The 20,308-nt window shown below is 53.8% G+C and overlaps 1 protein-coding gene across 1 annotated transcript in view; it reads right to left on the bottom strand.

Annotated features, from left to right (window-relative positions):
- Positions 1-20,308, bottom strand: part of LOXL2 (lysyl oxidase like 2) — an 87,407-nt gene that overhangs the window by 20,323 nt on the left and 46,776 nt on the right. Inside the window, exons 4-7 of the mRNA XM_082729238.1 lie at positions 18,895-19,106; positions 12,832-13,054; positions 8,518-8,701; positions 2,046-2,197 (exon numbers count right to left, since the gene is read on the bottom strand). Coding sequence (XP_082585364.1) covers positions 2,046-2,197; positions 8,518-8,701; positions 12,832-13,054; positions 18,895-19,106 — 771 coding nt within the window. The remainder of the gene's footprint in view (positions 1-2,045; positions 2,198-8,517; positions 8,702-12,831; positions 13,055-18,894; positions 19,107-20,308) is intronic.

The following is a 20,308-nucleotide window of genomic DNA, read 5'->3' as shown; positions in this document are numbered from 1 at the left end:
GGAATGAGGCTTTGCTGGGGCCGGATGACCAAAGCTACCGGCTTCCAAGTGTGCGGTCTCTAGTAGCCATTCAAGAGAAAAGTCAATTTCCTACCAAACGGGGGTGGCAGAGAAGCCAGGGAAATCATCTCTCTCAACGTCCTTCTTTCCAGAGGAGTAAACTCAAGCCTCAAAGAAATTATGGAAGGAATCAGCCAGTGAGTGACGGCAAACTGACTCGTGTGCCCATAGAATTCCTGCGCTGCAGCCCAACCCGTTAATATGGCTGTATTGGGAGAAAGGGTGTTTCAAGAGGTAATTACATTAAATGAGGTCATAAGGATGGGCCCTAGTGCAATACGGTGGGCACACTTATAAGACGAGGAAGAGACACGGGGGATGCATACACTGAAGCCGCATGAGGACACAGGAGGAGGCGGCCATCCGCAAGCCAGGGAGAGAGGCCTCGGCAGAAACCAGCCCAGCCAGCACTTTGATCTTGGATTTCTAGCCCCTCCAATTGTGAGGACCAACATTTTTAGCGTCGAAGCCTCCCAGTCCGTGGTGTTTTGTTACGGCGGCCCCAGCAAACCAACCTGTGATAACAGCTGAGAGTCTTGGCGGTTCTGTCTGGCATACCTGCCGGTGCCCTTGACAGCCCCGAGCCACACCACGTGACGGGCTGGCCTGCTGCAGGGCCGAGGCAACCCGTATGGCCTGTGGGACTTTCTTTCACAGGGGACCTTGCTCATTTCCTTCCCTCGGGGGATGGGAGGCTGGGGTAAAATCTCCCAGGCCTCCTGCTTGAGCTCAGGGAGCACCTGCTGGACCCTGGAGGGCCCATGCAAGGGTGAGGCCATTGGTGCTGGGAGCACAGTGTCCCTACTGGCATCACCGAGTGCACAGCCTGGTTCAGCCATCCCAACCACAAAGTGCATCTGCAAAACATCACTTTCTTTGGCCTAGGTCTTTCATTTGGGTTGAAAACCCCACTCCACCCACCCACCTCCAATCAGCCTAAAGGTCAGGCTGCCGCTGCATACCAGGACCGAGGCACGTCACCTTCCACATCTCCGTTCAGCTATCTTGCACGGTTGCCAGACGACTGGAGATGGCAAGCGTCTCCCGTAGCCATGGACTTGTGGCCAATGCTCCCACTCACCCACAGGCAAACGCACAGCTTGGCTGGGGGCTGTGGGGGTCCCAGTTTGGATCCAAACGCATGTCGTGGCTGACTGGTTTGGCATGCCGGTGCCAAGGTCAAGAATCACGGTCGAAGCAAGAACCCAACAGGGGAGCCATCTTGCGCCCTGATGTGTCTGCATTTGCTCGTTTTTAAAATAAGCACTTAAGAAACTCTTCCAACGGGCCAATCGGGTAGCAAGTGACGCCTGGGACTCAACCAAATACGTGGGACAATGAAGAGCAATGAATAGAATGTACTACACCTTTCCTGAAGATGGGGGAGACCGAGAGGAATTCATCTTGTTGGCTAGCCCTGTGGGAAAAACCACCCAAGCCTGGAGACATGCTGATGTTGGATATTAGAGACTTACCTCAGGAGAGGAAAGGTGTGTCTTGGGTATAATGTTGTTAAGGTTTCCCTGTTTTTCCCTCTGGTTACCAAACTACACTTTTCTGTCCCAAAATAATGTCTATACTGTGCTTACCATTGTGTAACTTATAGATCTGCTGTCAACGTGGTTGCCCTGGGTCCTTGTACAGGGATCATGCCAAGGGTGTCACAGGTGCTACGGACCTTGAGACCCTTACAGAAAGGACTAGCAATCACGCCACATGTCCAGTCCCCTTGCAGGGGGGTGGCATGCAGCAGGGGCCTGATATCTGCCCCTGAGGAACAGCGTGCTCATCCATACATTTTCTCCCTCGGCACACTTATGGAGTGCAAGGCGACAAAGTCGTTAATAGTGACAGCAGCAGAGCCCGACCCTTTCTGAGCTCATCCTCAGAGGACTCAAATTCCACCTGTGAGAACCCTTGAGTGTGAGGCCACCTGGCTCAGACTTTCTAGGGCTCAGTGACCAAAACAGAGCACAGCCCCTCACCTTCTTCTGGAAGCCCATGGCAGGGATGTTACATCTCACGCCGGCATCTTCCTCGTGGTTGCAGCCCTGAGACTCGGCATTGAATTTGCAGTCTATGATGGACTTCTCATTCCCGGTGCACTCGATTTCGTTGAGGTGGATGGGTCCTATTCCTGCGGGAGGAAAACAAGCATATGCTACTGACAGCTTCCAGAGGAAAGTTTCTGGAATGTGCAAGAAAGTCCTAGACAGGAAGGACGTGTTTGTCCCATCCTCAAACTCTTCCAGCTGCGTCCCATAATCAGCTCAGGCTCCAGGGCTCCTCTCCATGGAGAGAACTGCTTCTTGTCTTGGGATTCACTTCTCCCCTGAAAGCAAATCAAATGTGCCACTAACTTCCTGCGCGACCCTGGCCAACGCACTCAGCCTCTCTGAATATTGGTTTTCTTCTGGGATAAAGCGTTGGATGAGAAGACACCTAAGGTCCCTCTTCAACTTTAATACCCTGTGTGTTTTGAACCTGAAGGGGTGACTAGCCCTACAGAATTAGAGTCCCTGCAGGAAAGTGACAGCACGATCAAATTGGATAATTTGAACAGAGTTAGAAAAAGGGATTTTGAAAATAAAGGTAAGGGGTGCCTGGGTGGCTCATTCAGTTGTGTCTGACTTTTTCTTTCTTTCTTTCTTTTTTTTTTAAGTATGTCTGACTCTTGATTTCAGCTCAAGATCTCAGGGTCCCGGAATCGAGCCCTGCACCAGGAGCCATGCTCAGCAGGGAGCCTGCTTGAGGATTCTCTCCCTCTGTCTCTCTTTGCCCCTACCCCACTCATGTGCATGCATACTCTCATGCTCTCTAAACTAAATAAATAAATCTTAAAAAAAAAAAAAAGAAGATAATAAAGGTATGGACAGAGTGTAGGGAAATCACAAAATCACAACGGGTAGTCCAACACTCAGATGCTAATAACAATGGGACACAGAAACAGCTCCTAGACCTGCAGGAGTGAGGGGGAAGATACATATCCGACCCAGGAGAGCAAAGAAGTTGTATGGAAAGGCCACCTGTTAAGAGCCATTACCCCTGGTCCAAGAGGGACACAGCGGCTTGCAGGGACCCTGCAAGGAGAAGAGACACCTGGCCTCCCTCCTCTCCCCTGCCTGTCTCCTGCCAGTGCTCCCTGCTGTGGCAGGCACTGGCAGTGTGGACAGGGGAGCTGCTGGGGCAGAGACAGCAAATCATCTGACAAGTGACCAATGGTGAACATGCAGGGAAGCTGCTCTCTTATGCACCCACATAACCACGGGGAGCCCCCCACTGCTGGGGAGAGAGAATTCCTAACTTGACCAACCTCGACGTAGCTCAGCTCACAGGGTTACTTCCCCTCTGTCTAGCCCATCAAAGTGGATGGAAGCCCAGTTATCTCTGGGAGCTCTGGGCTGCACTGACTCCCTCTTTGGTCCCCGCCCTGCCTGGGATCACCTCTCTCTCCTGACCCTCACCCACCATCCTCCTCTCGCTCGGATCCTGCCCCTCAACACTCAGAGACTCACCCCTCATCTGACAGCTGCCCTCCCCTAAGCACCGCGCCCCCCGGCCTGTCACTTTCATCCCCATCAGAGTGAACTTCTTGGAAATGTTGTCTGTTTTGTCCCCTCTACTTCCCCGGCCAGCAGAAGGACCACCTCCCACCTGAGCCCAGAGCTCATCTCCGTACCCCCTCTCCCTCTGTGGTTGACAAGGAATCTGTCACCACACCTGTGTCCTCCCCTCAATTTGGGTGCTCTGCGTTTCTGTCGTCACAACGCTCATCACACCCTGTCTTCTCCCATTTGGACAAATGCAACAGCCTCTAGGCTCTGTCCTGCCTGGTCATTCCAAAGTATTTGCTGCAGGGTAGCCTAAGAGTGCTGTTAATGCCTGTTGAATCAAGTCACTCCCCATCTAAAGTCTCTGGAATGGCTTCTCACTGCATCGAAGGGTAAAATCCACAGTCTCCAGGGGGCCCGTTCGGCACAATGTGGCCTCTCACTTAGCCTTCTGACTCAGCCTGCTCCTCCCATCTCCGCTGTCCCACCACCTCCTTTGGCTGCTTAACTGAGCTTAGCTTTTCCTCTGCATGTACCCTCTGTCCAGCCCATCTTCTTCGCCCCCTCACCAGCTTACTCTCAGCCTTCAGGGCTCGGCTTTGACCACTTTCTTCGAGAAGCCTTTCTGACTCCTGTCTGAGCTGAGCCCCTCTGTTCCGTGTCTGCTTCCCTACTGGGCTGGAGGCCCCATAAGGGCAGACGTCATGTCTGTGTTCCTTCTGTGATCTCCGTTGCAGAGGTTTCCAGAGACACTCGGTATCTAGGCTCACCAAGGCCAAAATTAACATCCGGAGCAACCTATGTTAGCAACAGAGAGCCAAGTTTCCCTTCCCTTGGAAATTCACAAATTCACAAATTCAATTCACAAACAATAAGGCTTCCAATTCAATCGATTAAAACACAGTGACTATAGCTGGAAGCATCCGAGGTCTCAGAGCACAGTACAGACCCCGAATAGGGTCCTCAAGGCAAGCAGGAGCCCCAGCTCCAGGAATCAGGTGGACACAGAGATGGGCAGCACCCTTGGACCTGAGTGTCCGATGTGGGGCTTTCTTGACGACTGTCAGAAGGATGGCGTGTATTTCTTGAGCACTTACTACGTACGTGCTGGTTCCTGTACTACACACATCGCGTACATGAACTCATCAAGTCATCGCCAGTCAGTACAATGAGGAAACGGGAGGCTGACGGTGAAGTAACGAGCCTGATGGAGGGACCGGGAGGCAAACCAGGCAGTCTGGCTCCGCAATGGGATTCTCTCCTGATGAGAAAAGCCCCGTGTGCTGGACGAAAGCAGAAGGTTGCCGTGCAAAAGCGCGGAGCGTTTGGGAGTGCCTGTGTTCTTCATCTGGGGATGCTCTCTTGGCCCCTCCAACACCTCTTTTTGCTGACCTAGCTAGAGGTCCGCCTCCAAGGATCTCAAAGCCTTCCTCGGGCCCCACTCTGCCAGACACCAGCTCACTCCCACCTGCAGCTTCTTCTGTCCACACCTCTCCCTGGGAGGCGAGGAGAGACTAGAGAGCGTCTCCTTAGGGAGCGACAGGCGCTTTTGGAGCCCTATCTCCCTCATCTGTCAAAGGCCATAATGACATCTCTCTGGCAGGGTGGGGTTGAGAAGGAATGACAGACACCAAGGATGGTCAGTTACCAGCGGCTCAGGAAGCGGTAGAGTATCCGGATCCCATCTCATATCCCGTGGCCCCTCTGAATGCAGGTTCTCTTTGAGGGAGGCTATTTCTAGTTTCCCCCCTTTGACCCGAGCCCCAGGGAAGCAGAAACCATTACTGTAAATGTTTGTGGAATAAATGAATTCTCCATTTCAGGGCCCAGCCCAAACAGTCCTCAGTGAACGCTTATGAATCACTGGCCTACGGGACTGGCCCGGGGAGGAAAGGTTTGTACAAGAGCCTAATGTGCTCTAGACTCCAACTAACAACTGGTTGTCTCCTTCCAGCCTCACTTGTATAAATGCCCACAGGGTTCTCAGACACATGGGGATGGGGATCCGGAGGGCGAGCCCCACGTTCCTGAGGTAGACACACTCATGGCACAGAGATGGGAACACCAGTGTTTCTCACTGTTTTCCTGCAACTCCCAGTTCTGCAGGGTGGAAGGCGTCCCTGAAGGCCGCTGGCTTGGGTCTACCAAGGCCGGTAGTGCCTGTGGACATCCTGACTCCCAGCATTCGCCTGCTCCTGGTTCTGGACTGACCCCTGGATTATTCCTCCTCGCGATGCCCTCCCCACCTGCACTTTGGCCCTATTCTTCCCCCAAATATCAAGCCTTGGCCCCGGGATGGGAGGGGGGTACTACAGGCCAGGGCCGAAGCAGAGCACTGGGCATAAGCCTAACCCCCTGGAATGGTGTCACAGACTCTAGACCCACAGTCAACTCTTCGGGTCACAGTCACATTTTTAAGAGCCCAGGAGAATACAGTACGACATAGCATGGCATTTTGCATGTCGTAGAGGTCAGCACTGTTTCCAGAAACTTCTGTTTCAGCTTTATGTGCATGGCCTGTCCCATCATGTGTATTTCTGCTGGGGGATGTCAGGCAAAGGGCTTTCTAAGCCACTGTTCTAAAGCTGCCCTGACCCACACAGCCACTGACCACACAGAGCAAGTGGACCATGGCCCGTCCATACCGAGATGCTCTCTAAGTATAATGCACAGCTTAGAGTTCAAAGTTTGGTAGGCAAAATGTACACTATCTCATTAATAGCACTGATGGTGGTGACATATTGAAATCATAATATTTGGGATATAGTGAACTAAGGGAAATATATTATTTAAATTAATTTTTTTTCTTTTTATTTATTTGGCTCCAAGACAATTTAAAATTACTTCTGTGGCTCCTGCTATATTTCTATTGGACAGCTAAGGGGCAGAGTGCTCAAAATTCTTTACCAAGCATTCACTCAGCTGATCCTACTTATGCAACTGGAATTCATTCATTCATTCATTCATTCATGTGTTCTTCATAAAATGAACAGCCTAGAGCACTATGAGTCAGGTACAGACTCAGCATTAGGGATACAGAGGTGAAGGACACAGCCCCCTCTCCTCGTGCAGAGCTGGGTCTTGGGAGGAGGTGGTCGTGGAAACAGCCAGCTGGAGTCCAGATGTGTGCAGGGGGTCCCAAGGCGCAAAAGCACAGTGTCTGACTCCGGCCTGACCTCCAACCTGATGATAAGAGCAGGTCTCAGAGAATCATAGGAGGCTGGAGCCATGACTCCAGTGTAGAATCTGAAACCCCAGGTTTTGCTCAAGGTCACCGAGCAGGGAGGTAGCAAGGCTGGGACTGGGGCTCAGACTGCTGGCCTCTTAGTCCTTGCCTTTCACATCCAAACTATGGGTGTGGTTGCTCAGTCCATCGACCAGAGCCGGGACGGAACTGACTCCATTTGCTCTGTGACTTGACATTGACTGTGGGCTTTTCCCTTCCTGCCTACCAGAGTTGACCTGCCCAGAGTGGTGGCAGATCATAAATCACCCAGTGGTTCTTTCACGACAGCATCAAAAATGCCAGCGGTCTCCTCCAGAGTTTGGTAGGTCCCTGGAAACCTGCGGCCGCTCTGGGCAGTGAAGTAACTAGGTCAAATAGCACACGCCCACAATAGATGGAATGCTTATGTCATCCAGTGCTTATTTGTTTCTCAGAATGAGTGGGCTTTGTCCCGCAGGCCTTGGGAAAGCACAGACCAACACATCAGCCAATGGGGGGCCCGGACTGTGGGGGTATTTGCCATCCAGGGGAGCTCTAAAGAACTCACCATGACTAGGGAGAAGAGGACTGGCCTGCGGTATAACTGAGGCTTCTAGTTGGCACAACGCAACGTCAGAGGCCAGCCTAGATCCCTAACCTTCTGTGCATGCCTAGGAAGCTTGTGGGATTGCAGAATGGGGATTCTGAATGTGCACAGGACTGGGCCATGGTGGACATACCAGAAGAAGCCCAAATCTGAGAGCTAATGACTCGGGTTTCAGATTTTCTCTACCATTCATTATGAAGGCTTGTCCTCTCATGCCTCCAGGCCTCGGCTGTTGGATCAGATGAACCGAGGTCCTCCCCAGCAGGGCATCTCTGATTCCAGGACTCTCTCTCCAGTCCACTGGGCTGTTCCTTCCTCCAGCCTGTGATCAATGACCTCACCACATTCCTCTCTGCGGGGCGATGGCCCTTGTCCGGCAGTATGGAAACATCTCCCCACAGGACAGGATGCCCCACCCTTGTCAGAAAGGGAAGCTGTCTGTCATGTCCTCATGTCACGTTTGCATCACTGTTCTCAATGAAATGACCTGCTTGAAAGCCTCTTATACTTTTGTTCTCTGCTTAGATGAAAGATTTGTTCGGGACACTTAATAAGAACCAGGCCCCTTCTCGTTAGCATCACGTGACATCCAGAGTGGGGCATCCTGTTCCCAGTCTCTGGTGGCAGGGAGAGAATGTTTGTGGGGCTATGCTAGAGTGGGAAAGTGAGATGACTTTTGAGATTCTTGTGTGCCTGGGGTGGGCCACGGCCAGAGGAATTCTGAGATCCTGTCCTAGAGGAAGGGCCTGAGAATTCCAGCTTTCTCGGTGGGGCAGTGGGGAGCACTGGGTTGCGAGCTGGGAGACCTCCATTAAAGTCTTCATGGGCTGCTAATAATGTTGTCTGATCTTGGTTACTCACTTCTTTCTCTGGGTCTCAGCTTCCAAATTCATAAAATGGAAGTTCGGGGTTCTAAGTTCCCTTCCAGCTCTGACTACTGGGAGAGGCCTGGCATTCTCGAACAGGGCAGCAGCTGCAGGAGGGAGGAGGCCAAACAGGAAGACCCTGAAAAGCCTGAAGCCAGCCTGCTGGGGCTGGGCTCCCTGTGCCATGCTCCCCATAGAGAGACCCCAGAACGTTTCCCCAGTCCTTACCTTGCCCCAGCTGGGAGCCAGTGATGGCCTCTTTGGCACTCCCGAAGCCCAGTTCTCTGCAGACGACGCTGGCAGACACCAGGTCCCACTTGTCATCACAGACAGTGCCCCATTCTCCGTTCTTGAGCACCTCCACTCGGCCCTCCCCGATGTTGGCACCACCTCTCAACCGCACCAGGGGTTGCTGGAGAGACACACGGTCCTGCTGAGTGCAAAAGCCGAAGCACGTTCTGCAGGCAGGCACTGCCCATCCACCCTCTCTTCTCCGCCGCCCCCCTCCGCAGCGAGGTGCCTGGGCTAGGAGCTGAGCCTGTGCAGGCACCTAACCAAGAAGGTGGGGGACTGAGGCAGTGGACACCGCGCGGGGATGGGGAACCCGCCGCGTGTCCTCGCGCTGCACTTCCTGCTACCGCTACCTCTGATTCTTCCCCAGGTCCAAATCAGCCTGGCTCTTCAAGAGGCAGCCCCACTAGGTGCGCAGAGAGGGTGGGTGCTTACAGCTTATTATTTTTTTTTATTAACATAGAATATATTATTTGCCCCAGGGGTACAGGTCCATGAATCATCAGGCTTATACAATTCACAGCACTCACCATAGCACATAAACTCCCCAATGTCCATCCCCCCCAGCCACCCCATCCCTACCACCCGCCTCCAGCAACCCTCAGTTTGTTTCCTGAGATTAAGAGTCTTTATGGCTTGACTCCCTCCCCAGTCCTATCTTGTTTTATTTTTTCCCTCCCTACACCCCATGACCCCCCACCCTGCCTCTCAAATTCCTCATACCAGAAAGATCATATGATAGCTGTCTTTCTCTGATTGACTTATTTCGCTCAGCATAATACCCTCTACTTCCATCCATGTTCTTGCAAATGGCAAGATTTCCTTTCTTTTGATGGCTGCATAGTATTCCAGTGTGTGTGTGTGTGTGTATTGTATAGTATATTGTGTGTGTATTGTATACGTATACACACACACACATCTTCTTTATCCATTCATCTGTTGATGGACATCTAGGTTCTTGCCATAGTTTGGCTATTGTGGACATTGCTGCTATAAACATTGGGGTGCCCGTGCCCCTTCAGATCCCTACATTTGAATCTTTAGGGTAAATACCCAGTAGTGTGATTACTGGGTCGTAGGGTAGTTCTATTTTCAACTTTTTGAGGAATCTTCATACTGTTTTCCAGAGTGGCTGCACCAGCTTGCATTCTCACCAACAGTGTAGGAGGGTTCCCCTTTCTCCGCGTCCTCGCCAGCACCTGTCATTTCCTGTCTTGTTAATTTTAGCTATTCTGACTGGTGTGAGGTGATATCTCACTGTGGTTTTGATTTGTATCTCCCTGATGCCAAGTGATGTGGAGCACTTTTTCATGTGTCTGTTGGCCATCTGGATGTCTTCTTTGCAGAAATGTCTGTTCATGTCCTTTGCCCATTTCTTGATTGGATTATTTGTTCTTTGGGTATTGAGTTTGATCAGTTCTTTATAGATTTTGGATACTAGCTCTTTATCTGATATGTCATTTGCAAATATCTTCTCCCATTCTGTCAGTTATCTTTTGGTTTTGTTGACTGTTTCCTTTGCTGTGCAAAAGCTTTTGATCTGATGAAATCCCAATGGTTCATTTTTGCCCTTGCTTCCCTTGCCTTTGGCGATGTTCCTAGGAAGAAGTTGCTGTGGCAGAGGTCAAAGAGGTTGCTGCCTGTGTTCTCCTCAAGGATTTTGATGGACTCCTGCCTCACATCAGGTCTTTCATCCATTTTGAGTCTATTTTTGTTTGTGGTGTAAGGAAATGGTCCAGTTTCATTCTTCTGCATGTGGCTGTCCAATTTTCCCAACACTATTTGTTGAAGAGACTGTCTTTTTTCCATTAGACATTCTTCCTGGGTGCTTATGGTTTAAACACCCCTAAGCGCTCACTGACAGCTTGGAAACCGGGTGGAACACGGGGTTTATTTAATCACATGGGCATAAGAGCCAATCTCCACCAGTGCTCAGACCAGAACCTGCATGTCCATTCTCTAGCCGAGGTTCCCACTCAGCCACATGGTTCTCTCCCACTAGCGGTGCCTTGTGGCTGCCGTGGCAGGGCAGGGTGCAGTGATAGCCCCCAGGCTTACAGACCATGGGGACTGCTCTGAGCCAGGCACTAGCCAGAGAAGAGGCACAGGGGTGTGTGCAAACACCCGGAACCTACAAGCTTTAGAGAACAAACCAGATTCTGCCGGCTGCAGCCTGTTTGCTGTGGAGCAGTGCCCTCTCCCTTCCCCCACCAGCCGGCCCAAGCTGTCTAGCTTGGGCAGCTGTAGCTCCCATGTTCTGGAAACTGCTCATATGGGCTTGTGGGTGGGAGCAACACATGGGAAGAGGAGGGGGAGGACAGGAGGTGGCTGCTCATTTATGAGGGGGCAGACCCTGTATTCCTCTAGCCTGATGGAGGCAGACTGCCCAAGAACCTTGCCCCAGCCTGGCAGTGACCATGCAGAGTCAGCTGGGCCCAGAGGAAAGAAAGAAACCAAGGGAAAATGTGATGTAAGACTCACTCCCCCCTTTTTTTTCTAAATTCCTTTGGCATGAACTTGATTCCTTTGCTTTAAACCACACAGCAAAAGGAATTCCAAAACAGTAGGGTCTGGAATTCTGGATGACCCATGAGAAAAGCTTGGAGGCTCAGGCTGAGGCTGTAGGAAGGATGTGGCCATCACATCGTGTGGCAGGGGCAGGGGGCAAGCGAGGGTGTGAGGGGATGCGGGCAGGGGTGTGGCACTGTCAGGGGGGCTGTCTATGTTGCCTGGCTGCATGTGTGTGCTGTGGGGGGGGGGGGCTGTGTATTTTAGAGGCCCCCGGGAGACTGAGGCGGTGGGGATGGCCGGCTGCTGGAAGCGTCAGGAAGGCACTCCAAATGGTTGATGGCTGGGCTCACGGTATTCGTTTCACTCTTTTCATTGAAGACTTTTTCTTTTGTGCGAACACACTGCCCCCCACCTGGGAAGGGGCACCCAACTGGTTTATCTGCCTCCCGCCCAGGCTTCCGTTTTCCTTTGGATGAGTGTTACCACCCCCTTCCCAAGAGCAGGTCCTTAGATGTTGACGGGAAGAGGAGGTGGCAGAGGGGAAAGATGGGAGAGACAGGGAGAGGGAAAGAGACTCAGAGTGAGGTATTTGAGACTGGGAAGGGGCTGCTCCTCCTGTCCCATGGCCTGGATCCAGCTGACACGCCGTCTATCCCCATCATGGCCTTTCCCCTTCCTATTACCCGTGACGTGGTCAGAGCTCACCTGCCCGTGTGAGCGTGGAGGTTTTATCTGGCACGGGGAATCGCTCCTTAATAAATGAGCGGCCACCCTTCCTACCCTCCTTCTCCTCCTCCCGTGCTATTGCTACCCCCCAGTCCCCTGTGAGCAGTTTCCAGAACATGCACAACCCAGAGAACCTTTGGTGGACGTAGAAAAAAAGGTAGGGTATGATTTTCAAGAGAAGATAGAGGAGCGCACGTCCCCTGTTTGAGAGACTGTGTCTAGACTGCCATGGTGGGGACAGTTCACCTGTCCTAAGAAACCAGACACTCGAAACGGGCTGTCATTTATGTGAGCAGATGTACTCCGACATATCTTGAGCACACTCATACGCACACAGTGAACATGTGTGCACATGCACATGCGAGAACACATGTACACGAGCACACATATGTGAACACGTATGTGCACACACAGGTGCTGCTTGCGCACTCAGAAGGTGACTGAGGGCTACGAGTGACACAGACATGAATGGCAGATTTTCCTTGTCTGTCTTGGTGAACACTTTTAAAAATCTTTATCCTTTCTGTTGCAGAACAAAACACGCTCGGAAACACTTGTAGCGGAGTTCAGGTGCTTTTGAGAATTATGCTGACTTTCCCACCACCCCCAACACTCCTGTCCTCTGGGAATTGAGCAGGACTCCCCTGGCCCTGCCTTTTGAGCCTGGCCAGAAGGCAGCGCACAGAGCCCGTGACAGTGGGTAGGAAGTGCTTTCCTCTCCTTGGTATCTGTCCTGCACGTAGAGGATTCTGGTCTCAGAGTGGAGGAGCAATGGTAGAAGGCCAGGTAGGGGTGCTGAGCATTTGGGGCGCTGCGGCACATCACACTCTAGAGGTGGCATCTATGGGCGAGGCCGGCCCGGACAGGGGTCCCACTACATTCCTACCCTGTAGGCAAGTGGTCTGAGCTGGGGCCAGCATTCCTCATTCTTTCCTGGGGTGTGGGGGGGGGTCCGCTTCCTGGCCTACATCCCGCTCCCCCCTCAAGGAGCCAGACCTCTGGCCGTGTCCTCACCTCTGGCTTGTAGGCTTTCCGGAATCTCGAGGGCCCGTCAGGGCTGAAGACCTGGCCAGGCACACAGCTCACCACAGCCGGCAGCCCATTCTCACAGGTGACATTCTTCACCGGGTCCAGCAACACCTGCGGGCCGAGCTTGCAGCTGGAGATGTGCGCCTCCGTGCCCGTGCAGTCCATGGAGAACGGCCAGTAGCGCTGTTTCTTCCGGGCGGCAAACATCCTGTGGGGGGCAAGACGGGCCGGCTGACCAGGGCATCATGGCACCCACCCCCGCCTCGTTCCTTCCACGACCGGGGAATGGGGACACAGGGCCAGTTGCTGTGCTGGCTTCTGGGGATCTGGTGGGGAATGAAACGGGCCACAGTCCATGCACCTGGACCTCAGCCTCGATGAGTGATCGAGCACTCGCTGAGCACCTCAGCCATGTGGGACACCATGCTGGGCGCTGGGGAGCAGGACCTGGAAGGGTGGACGTGGCCTCCTTCCCCCAGGTAGCCTAGGTGCTAGGAGAGGAGAGACTCAGGAGCGAGATAACACTAAAGCCTATAAACACAAGACGCAGGGATTTAAATGAGGTAAGATCCCCGGCCCCAGGAAATCCCCAGTCCCAGGCAAACCAGAATGGTTGCTCACCTAAACACTTCAGAAAATTTCCACACAGTCGGTTGGGGTTTCTTGCTTGTGTCAACGAGCAGAACGAGCTGAATGTTAAACTCTCTCCCAGTGACACACAAGATCAAAGGTGTGGATCCGATTAGAAGCAACCAACGAGAATAGTCTTAAATCACCCCATGGGCTGAATCAAAGCATGACTTGTTGGAAATGAAAATGGTCATGAAAGTCAGCCACGGCCCTTATCAAATATTCACATGGGAGCCAGTGAGGCTGATGGTGTCCATGGAGTACTGCCTAAGGGAAGGTCTTAGCGTAAGTAAGAAGGTATTATGCGTAAAGTATTCCTTTTTATGTGTTTCTGGAAGGCAGAATAAAGGTCAAGGTGAGCCAAAGTGTTTTCTAAAACAATAACCAACCGATAAATAAGGAGCTGGTCAACAGAAAGGTAACCGTGCCTCAGGTTCCCCCTCTCCACATGAGAAGGGAATGGGATCTCCTTGATAAGACTGCTTATACCACCTGTGAAGCAATTAAAACCACACACAGGAAGGGCTTCGTCTGTGTCTGTAAAAGCACCGGCAACTATCTCGTTAAAGGAGAAACAACGGGGATACGAGACGGTAGGGCTCCCCAGGGTTGCCGTCCTGAGACACGTTCTCTGGGAGGAGCAGGATTTGAGCTAGGCTCTGAATGACGGTGGGATTTGCAAAGGACGGTGTCACAGGGCGTCCTCGGTCCTCTCAACGCTGTCCCAGCTCTCTGGGGGTCTGTGTGCTTGTCCCTGCTTGGCAGAACCACACACAGCCAGACAGACCCACAGCATTGCTGCCGGCTGCCCAGGGGAGGGGCCTCCCGGGGCAGGCTGGCCCAGGGCGGGGCAGACCAGGGCGGGGCAGAAGAGGGGGTCCTGTTTCTGCTGGTAGGGGAGGCCTGGGAGTTTCCACTTTGTTAAGGAGTGAAGGGATGTGAACACGGAGGAAGGTGAAACCCTACAGACACTGCCAATATTTTTTCTTAACCCGAAATTTCGACGGGTAATAGTTCTAGTGTACCTGTGTGCCCAATGACAGAGAATCTTTGAAAAAAGGACTCTCCTGGGAAATTTCCAAGCACTGTGGCCCCTCCCCACTTTGTGCACACGAGGCTGCTGCCTTTGGAATCACAACCTCCAGCTCGTTCCCCATGACACCCCTACCTCGGACTGGAGACCACCCTTGAGGGCTGTCTCCCGCTTGTTCCTCTGGCCACCTCCATGTTAGGTGAGCAAACCCACTCAGGGGAGACCAGCTGCGCAAGGCCTAAAACATCCTCTTGCTTCCAGGGTTCAGTGAACAGCGCCCTCACCCAGCAAGAGATGTACTGAGCTCAGTGTAGACTGCAGGGCCTACAGCAAACACAGATCTGCTCTGATCTTTCCCAGGCAGGCCCTGCTTCTCTCTCACATCAGCTCACAGGAATGCACAGGCCTCCACTACGCCGGGCAGCGGTTCCCCCTCCCCCACTCAGTCACTCAGTGAGTCACCAGCTCCAGGGCCAGGTCCGGGGTTGGGGGTGGGGTGCAGACATGAGGCAAGTCCTGGGGAGGACAGCCCGGGCCAGGTCTCCTGTTTGGAGGGTGACTGGAGTGAGGGGCAGCTTTGGGCCCCGGGGGGGCAGCCTGCTGGAGAAAGGGGTGTCTAGGCCTATGAACCCTTGGCGGGGTTGTTGCGCCCGAAAATGAAAAGTCCTCCTGGCTCTTCCCCAGCCAAGGGAAAAGCCAGATTTTGTTAGGGATCCTGCCAGCTACTGTGTATGCCTGTTCCAAGGATGAATTCCAGAATTTGGGAAATAACCACAAGGTGGGCTCGGGGACCCACTGGGCCCACTGTGAGATGGGCCTGAGCTAAAACTCCATTAATCACCTGACCTTCAGGAGCCCCTCCTCTTACTGGAGAGCCAAAGTAACCACTGGGTCTACTGGAAGCAGTGTCGTTCAGAGCCTGTGTCCAGTCCTGCTAAAATTCTGGTTATTTCCCCTTCCCCGGTGCACCCTTTGGTAAGAGGCCATTGGTCCCTTTGGGGAAGGCTGGGTAATTGATTAGCTGGGGTCTTTCTTCAAGGGGACCCGGCCTCCCCTTCACTCAAGGGGTCCTGTGTGTAAGCTGGCTCAGGTCTGGGACTTGGGGGAGGGGTGCAACTCTCTGTTTTTATGACTCATGTTTGATTTTTCTTCTCTCTCCTAGAGTTTCTGTCACCTAGAACGAGTAAGAATTTGGTAGGCTTCCTATCCGTTGCTTCTAGGAACACCATGACCAACCAGCCCACACCATGGGTCTGTAGGGGTCAAGATGCTGTCATTCGGGAACCACGCTCACCTGGCCTTGGGAGGCTGAGTGCTGTCCCCCGGCCCTTCTGCCCTGGGATCCAGTCACATGCAGCCCCACTCCGCAGTTATGGGGAGGTATGGCCTGTAGAGAAGAGCTCTCCGGGAGTTCTTAAGAACGCCAGGGTTTCCCACACAGATTTATTCCTTAGTTCTAGGGCAAGCGTGTCTTCTGGACCCTCCCAGGGTGGGTGAGGGCTCAGATGACAAGTGCACTCCAATGTTTCAGTCTCTGTAAGTCTTTGAATCCCTTCCTTTGCGTGAAATCAAGGAGAGCTGGCATGTCCCTTTCGCTCACCGTGGGCCAAATTTTGGCCCTAGTCTCAGCCAACTAACCATATTGTTAAAGTTTTTCCTAACTCCTGAGAGGCAACATTAGAGGCAGAATCTCAGCTTCGTGAGCTCATATCAATAAATTAGCGTCAACACTGGGGTCCTGCTCTAAGAAAAAAAAAAAAAAAAGATCACAAAATGCTCCTGGCTCCAAGAAAGGGCCTTGAAGCTTCAGTCTCATTAGCTTTAAGGAGCATTCATGGTTCCCCGGGGCCGGAGCAAAAGTCCGCTAATGGCAAAGCAGCTGACTCCACTCCCGGCGACCCAGAGGGCACAAGGACTCTGAGGGACCTGCAGGAACCACCTGGAGGGCAGAGGGTGGCGAGCTGGGAGGCTCTGATGAAGAGCTGTGGCCCTGGCCCTGGGGATGACCGAGGCCCCTCACTGGCCACCAAACACACCAGCTGGCAGACAGAGCAAAGGGGGCGAGGCCTCAGGCACCGCCCAGGTAAATGTCTAAGGCTGCAAAGCTTCTTCGGACCGAGTGGAGATGGCTAACCCCACTCTAGACAGAATCACTTTGAGAACGATCTTCTTCCCAGGGTGAAGGGCGTCCCTGGAACTGACGCACGTCAGCAACAGCAGGGACAGGGACAGGCTGCGGCAAGGGCTGGGGAAGGAGGCTGCTAGAAGGCGCAGACTCGGGGACCATGCAGGGTGACCCTCACTCGGCTCCTAGGCCTCTGCTGTCCATAGCCTCTCAGCACAGCTCCCAGACCCCTGTCCCTAGGCCAGCCCTGCCCAGCTCCTAGACTAAAGAGCCGCCCCCCGTGGTGGGGCCCTGTGCCCTGTAGCCAGGCCCTGCCTTTGGGGTCGAGTAGAGCAGGAGCCTGGGGCTGGAGGGGGCAATAGCTGTGTGGAGAACACACCTGGACTCCCCAGTGTCCTGGACTCTGTAACCCCCAGTGCCCTGATCTGCAGGCCTGCATCTCCTTCTCTGTGGACTGAGGACTCGGACCAGGTGATGTCTGAGGCTGCTGCATGCCCTGGGAGTCCCCGTTCGTCACTAACAGCTTCCTCCAGCCAGCTGCCATCACGGTCCCAACAGCACCACTGAGGCAGAAACTTCCCAGTGTGCCTTTCTGTCTGGGGACCCAGCTGTCCGCTGAGTCTCAGAGGCTAACAGGAAACACGGCTACAAGCTTTAGTGCCCGCCCTCCTGCCCTCTCTGGCTAGGGTCGGGAATCAGCAGCGTCCTTAATCATCTCCCAACTTGGCTGAGAACACCACCCTCCGCTGTGGCCTTGGATGCCTCCCAGCCCTTGGGGCCTCTTCCTGTCCCAGATTGAACAGGGAAGCCAGACACAGGGGTGGGAGGAGCGAGGAGACAGCTTCCAACCAGGCCCTTGAGAGGATTGCTTGGGGCACAGCCGCCAAACGCAGATCTGAGACCCCTCCTTGAAAGCAGGAAGGGGACTCAGGACCATCCTCAGCTAGGGAGACGGCTTTCAAATGCTCTCTGTACAAGGCATGTGCAGCCTGGCCTTGGTCTGATGGCAGCCTTCCCACTAGGACTGGGCTGGGGGCTGTGGTGGGGCCAGCCAGGGGAGGGGTTTGCTTTTCTTGGCTCCAGTGGGTCGGAAAAGCTGAGAAGGTGTCCCCAGGGAAGGAGCTGACCAGCTGGTGGGAGCTGGCCAGAGACTCAGAGGCCTGAGACCACTCCGCCTCCCAGCTGCCCTGGGCTACCAGGAAGCTCTGGGCCTTATCTTGGCTTGCAGGGGGGGGGGGGGCGGGGAGGGGGGCGGAGGGTGGGAATCGACACTGCAATCATCCACAGGGGTGTTGTGAGCCTTCCTGGCTGCCCACGCTCACCCCAGTGGCCGACTGGGGCTCTAACCAAAGGCGCGGGGCCAAGCCCACGGAGGGATGCAGCCCGCCCTGACCCCAGGGATCTGGAAGTAGAGCTTGGCTTGGAACCCACGTCTTGTGACTTCGAAATTCCCTGCCCTTGGTTTGAAAGGAGAGAGGCAGTGTTGTGAGTCCACACTCTCTAGGAGGGCAGACCCGGAAGCTGGAGACCTGTGTTCGGACCCTAGTTCCTACTTTCTTTGACCCGGAAACAGCCCCCTACTTCCTGGTGCTGTGAGGGTTCGGGGCTAGGAGCAGAGCCCATCCCACAGACGGTCAGAAACAGACCGTCATGACCATTAGTAATAAACAGACCTCATTAATAATGAGGAAGACCCCACTGTCAACCAAGGTACTCCAGTGGCAAGCCTGTCAGGGGGCCGAATCCCTTCACGGGACACCCCTCGGGGCAGGTTACTCTGAGTCTCCTTGGTATCTCACCTCTCTGCCCCCCAGGGAGATGCTAACTTTGGAAACCATACCAGCACTGTAAGGTTTAACCAGGATGGGTGTAACTGAGTCATATCAACCATTTTTAAATTTCCTGACAGTTGCTGAAAGGCCCAGATTATCCTCTCAATAATCACTTGCTGAGGAAAAGTGGACATGTCCCCTGAAGCTGGCATCGCCCCGCCCCTGGCCTGGCTAGTACTGTCCTCGTTCAACCCCTGTTGTCACTGTGAGGACCGTCTATCCCGACTGGCGGGATTTCTCCAGGCTCGAGCACCTTGAACTTCATCTCTGCTCTCACCGACCTTCATCACACTTTGGGGGGGTATGTGTCTCCCACAGGACAGGAGTTTCTCAAGGGCAGGCTTGGCGGAGGGTCCCGGGTGGGCCTGCCACGACGTACGGCAGGAAGGACTCTCCTTTGTGTGCGTGTGTGGGGGGGGTGCCCTTACTTGTACACTTTGGTGTTGTACGTCTTCTCCCCGGGGAAGCCGAACATGCCACAGACCACTCGGGAATTCTTGGCTGTCCAGTGCTTGTCGCAGATCTGCTTCCAGGTCTTTCCGTCCTTCACCTCCACATAGCCCTCTGTCACAGGCATGCGCCTGCGGTAGGCCGACAGGATGGCTCGGATCCGGATGTCCTCCACCTGGATGTTCAGGTTCTGGAAGGGACAAGGCACAGAAGCAGAGGAGTTACCTGCCTGGTCTGGCCACGGAGAGGTGGCGGTCGGCAGGGCCCTCTGGCCTCAGGTCCTGCAGGGCGGTGGGGGTGGGGGCGGGGTGGAGGGGTGGCAGGCAGGGCCCAGGAGCAGTCAGAGAAGAGGCCCCCAGGACCCCAGCAGCTTCTCCTACAGCCTCCAAAAAGCCCAGACAGCACAACGCGGCAGCCTCCATCTGTGGGTTCTCAAAATAAATGCGGAACAGAAAACGTGTTCTCTTTGAATTCTCAAGTTATATATTAAAAACAATTGGGATTTTGTATTTTGTATTTTACTCCAAAGCATGTCTGTGCGCGCATGTGTGCCTGTACGTGTGGGTCTCCCCACTAAGCTTTCAGTAAAATTGGCACTGAGCTGCAAGGTCCCTGTCTCATGCCTATCCCAGAGGCCCAAGGATTTGATAGAAGGACAGGGGCCTGGGGGAGGGCAAGCTGGATGAGAGGAATGGGGGGTTACCCGGAGTTAGTAGTTCCTATGCTCACCCAATCTGTCCCCAGACACTACAGGAGCTCCCTCCTGAATCTCTCTGTTCCAGCCCCTCCAATTTCTGCCCCTGTCCTATGGGACCACTACCAGCTCTTGCAAGGCTCCCTGGGTCCCTGCCTCCATCTCCCTCTTCCACCAGAGGTGGCTACAGGGCCAGCCACCAGAGGTCTTTCTAAAAGAGTGATCTTGTCTCTTGACTATATAATAAAGCCCAGATTACTTAGGGAGTTGGCCACAGCCGGTCATGACTGACGCGCCCTGTGCCTCCAGTCCCTTCACGGTCCCCAGCCCCAAAACTATACTCAGGTCTGGTTAACTGTAATATAATAACATCTGTGTCCACCTGTGAGACCCACAAGGAGAGTTCTATGTGCATTCTCTTACGTAATCCTCAACGAACAGAATAGGGTGGTTCGGAGCTATTGCCATCCTGTCTTCCAGGTAAGAGAACTGCCTGACTCTAATTACTCCCGAGAACCACCTGGAGGCAGGGAGCGCAGGGTGAGGAGCCCTCTGAGCCGGGCCAGGGAGAGAGGCAGGGGGCCGCCCAGCACAAGATCCTGGCAACCCAAGTGCCTGAGCCCCTGTCCAGCCAGAATGCAAATGAACCACGAGCTTGAACAGAACCATTATTTGGGTGCCCTGGGATTCACGTCTCC

Source organism: Mustela nivalis, assembly GCF_964662115.1.
Source record: "Mustela nivalis genome assembly, chromosome: 4".
Classification (NCBI taxonomy): domain Eukaryota; kingdom Metazoa; phylum Chordata; class Mammalia; order Carnivora; family Mustelidae; genus Mustela; species Mustela nivalis.
Note: the sequence above shows the minus strand (reverse complement) of the source record. Positions and strands in the feature narration are given on the sequence as shown.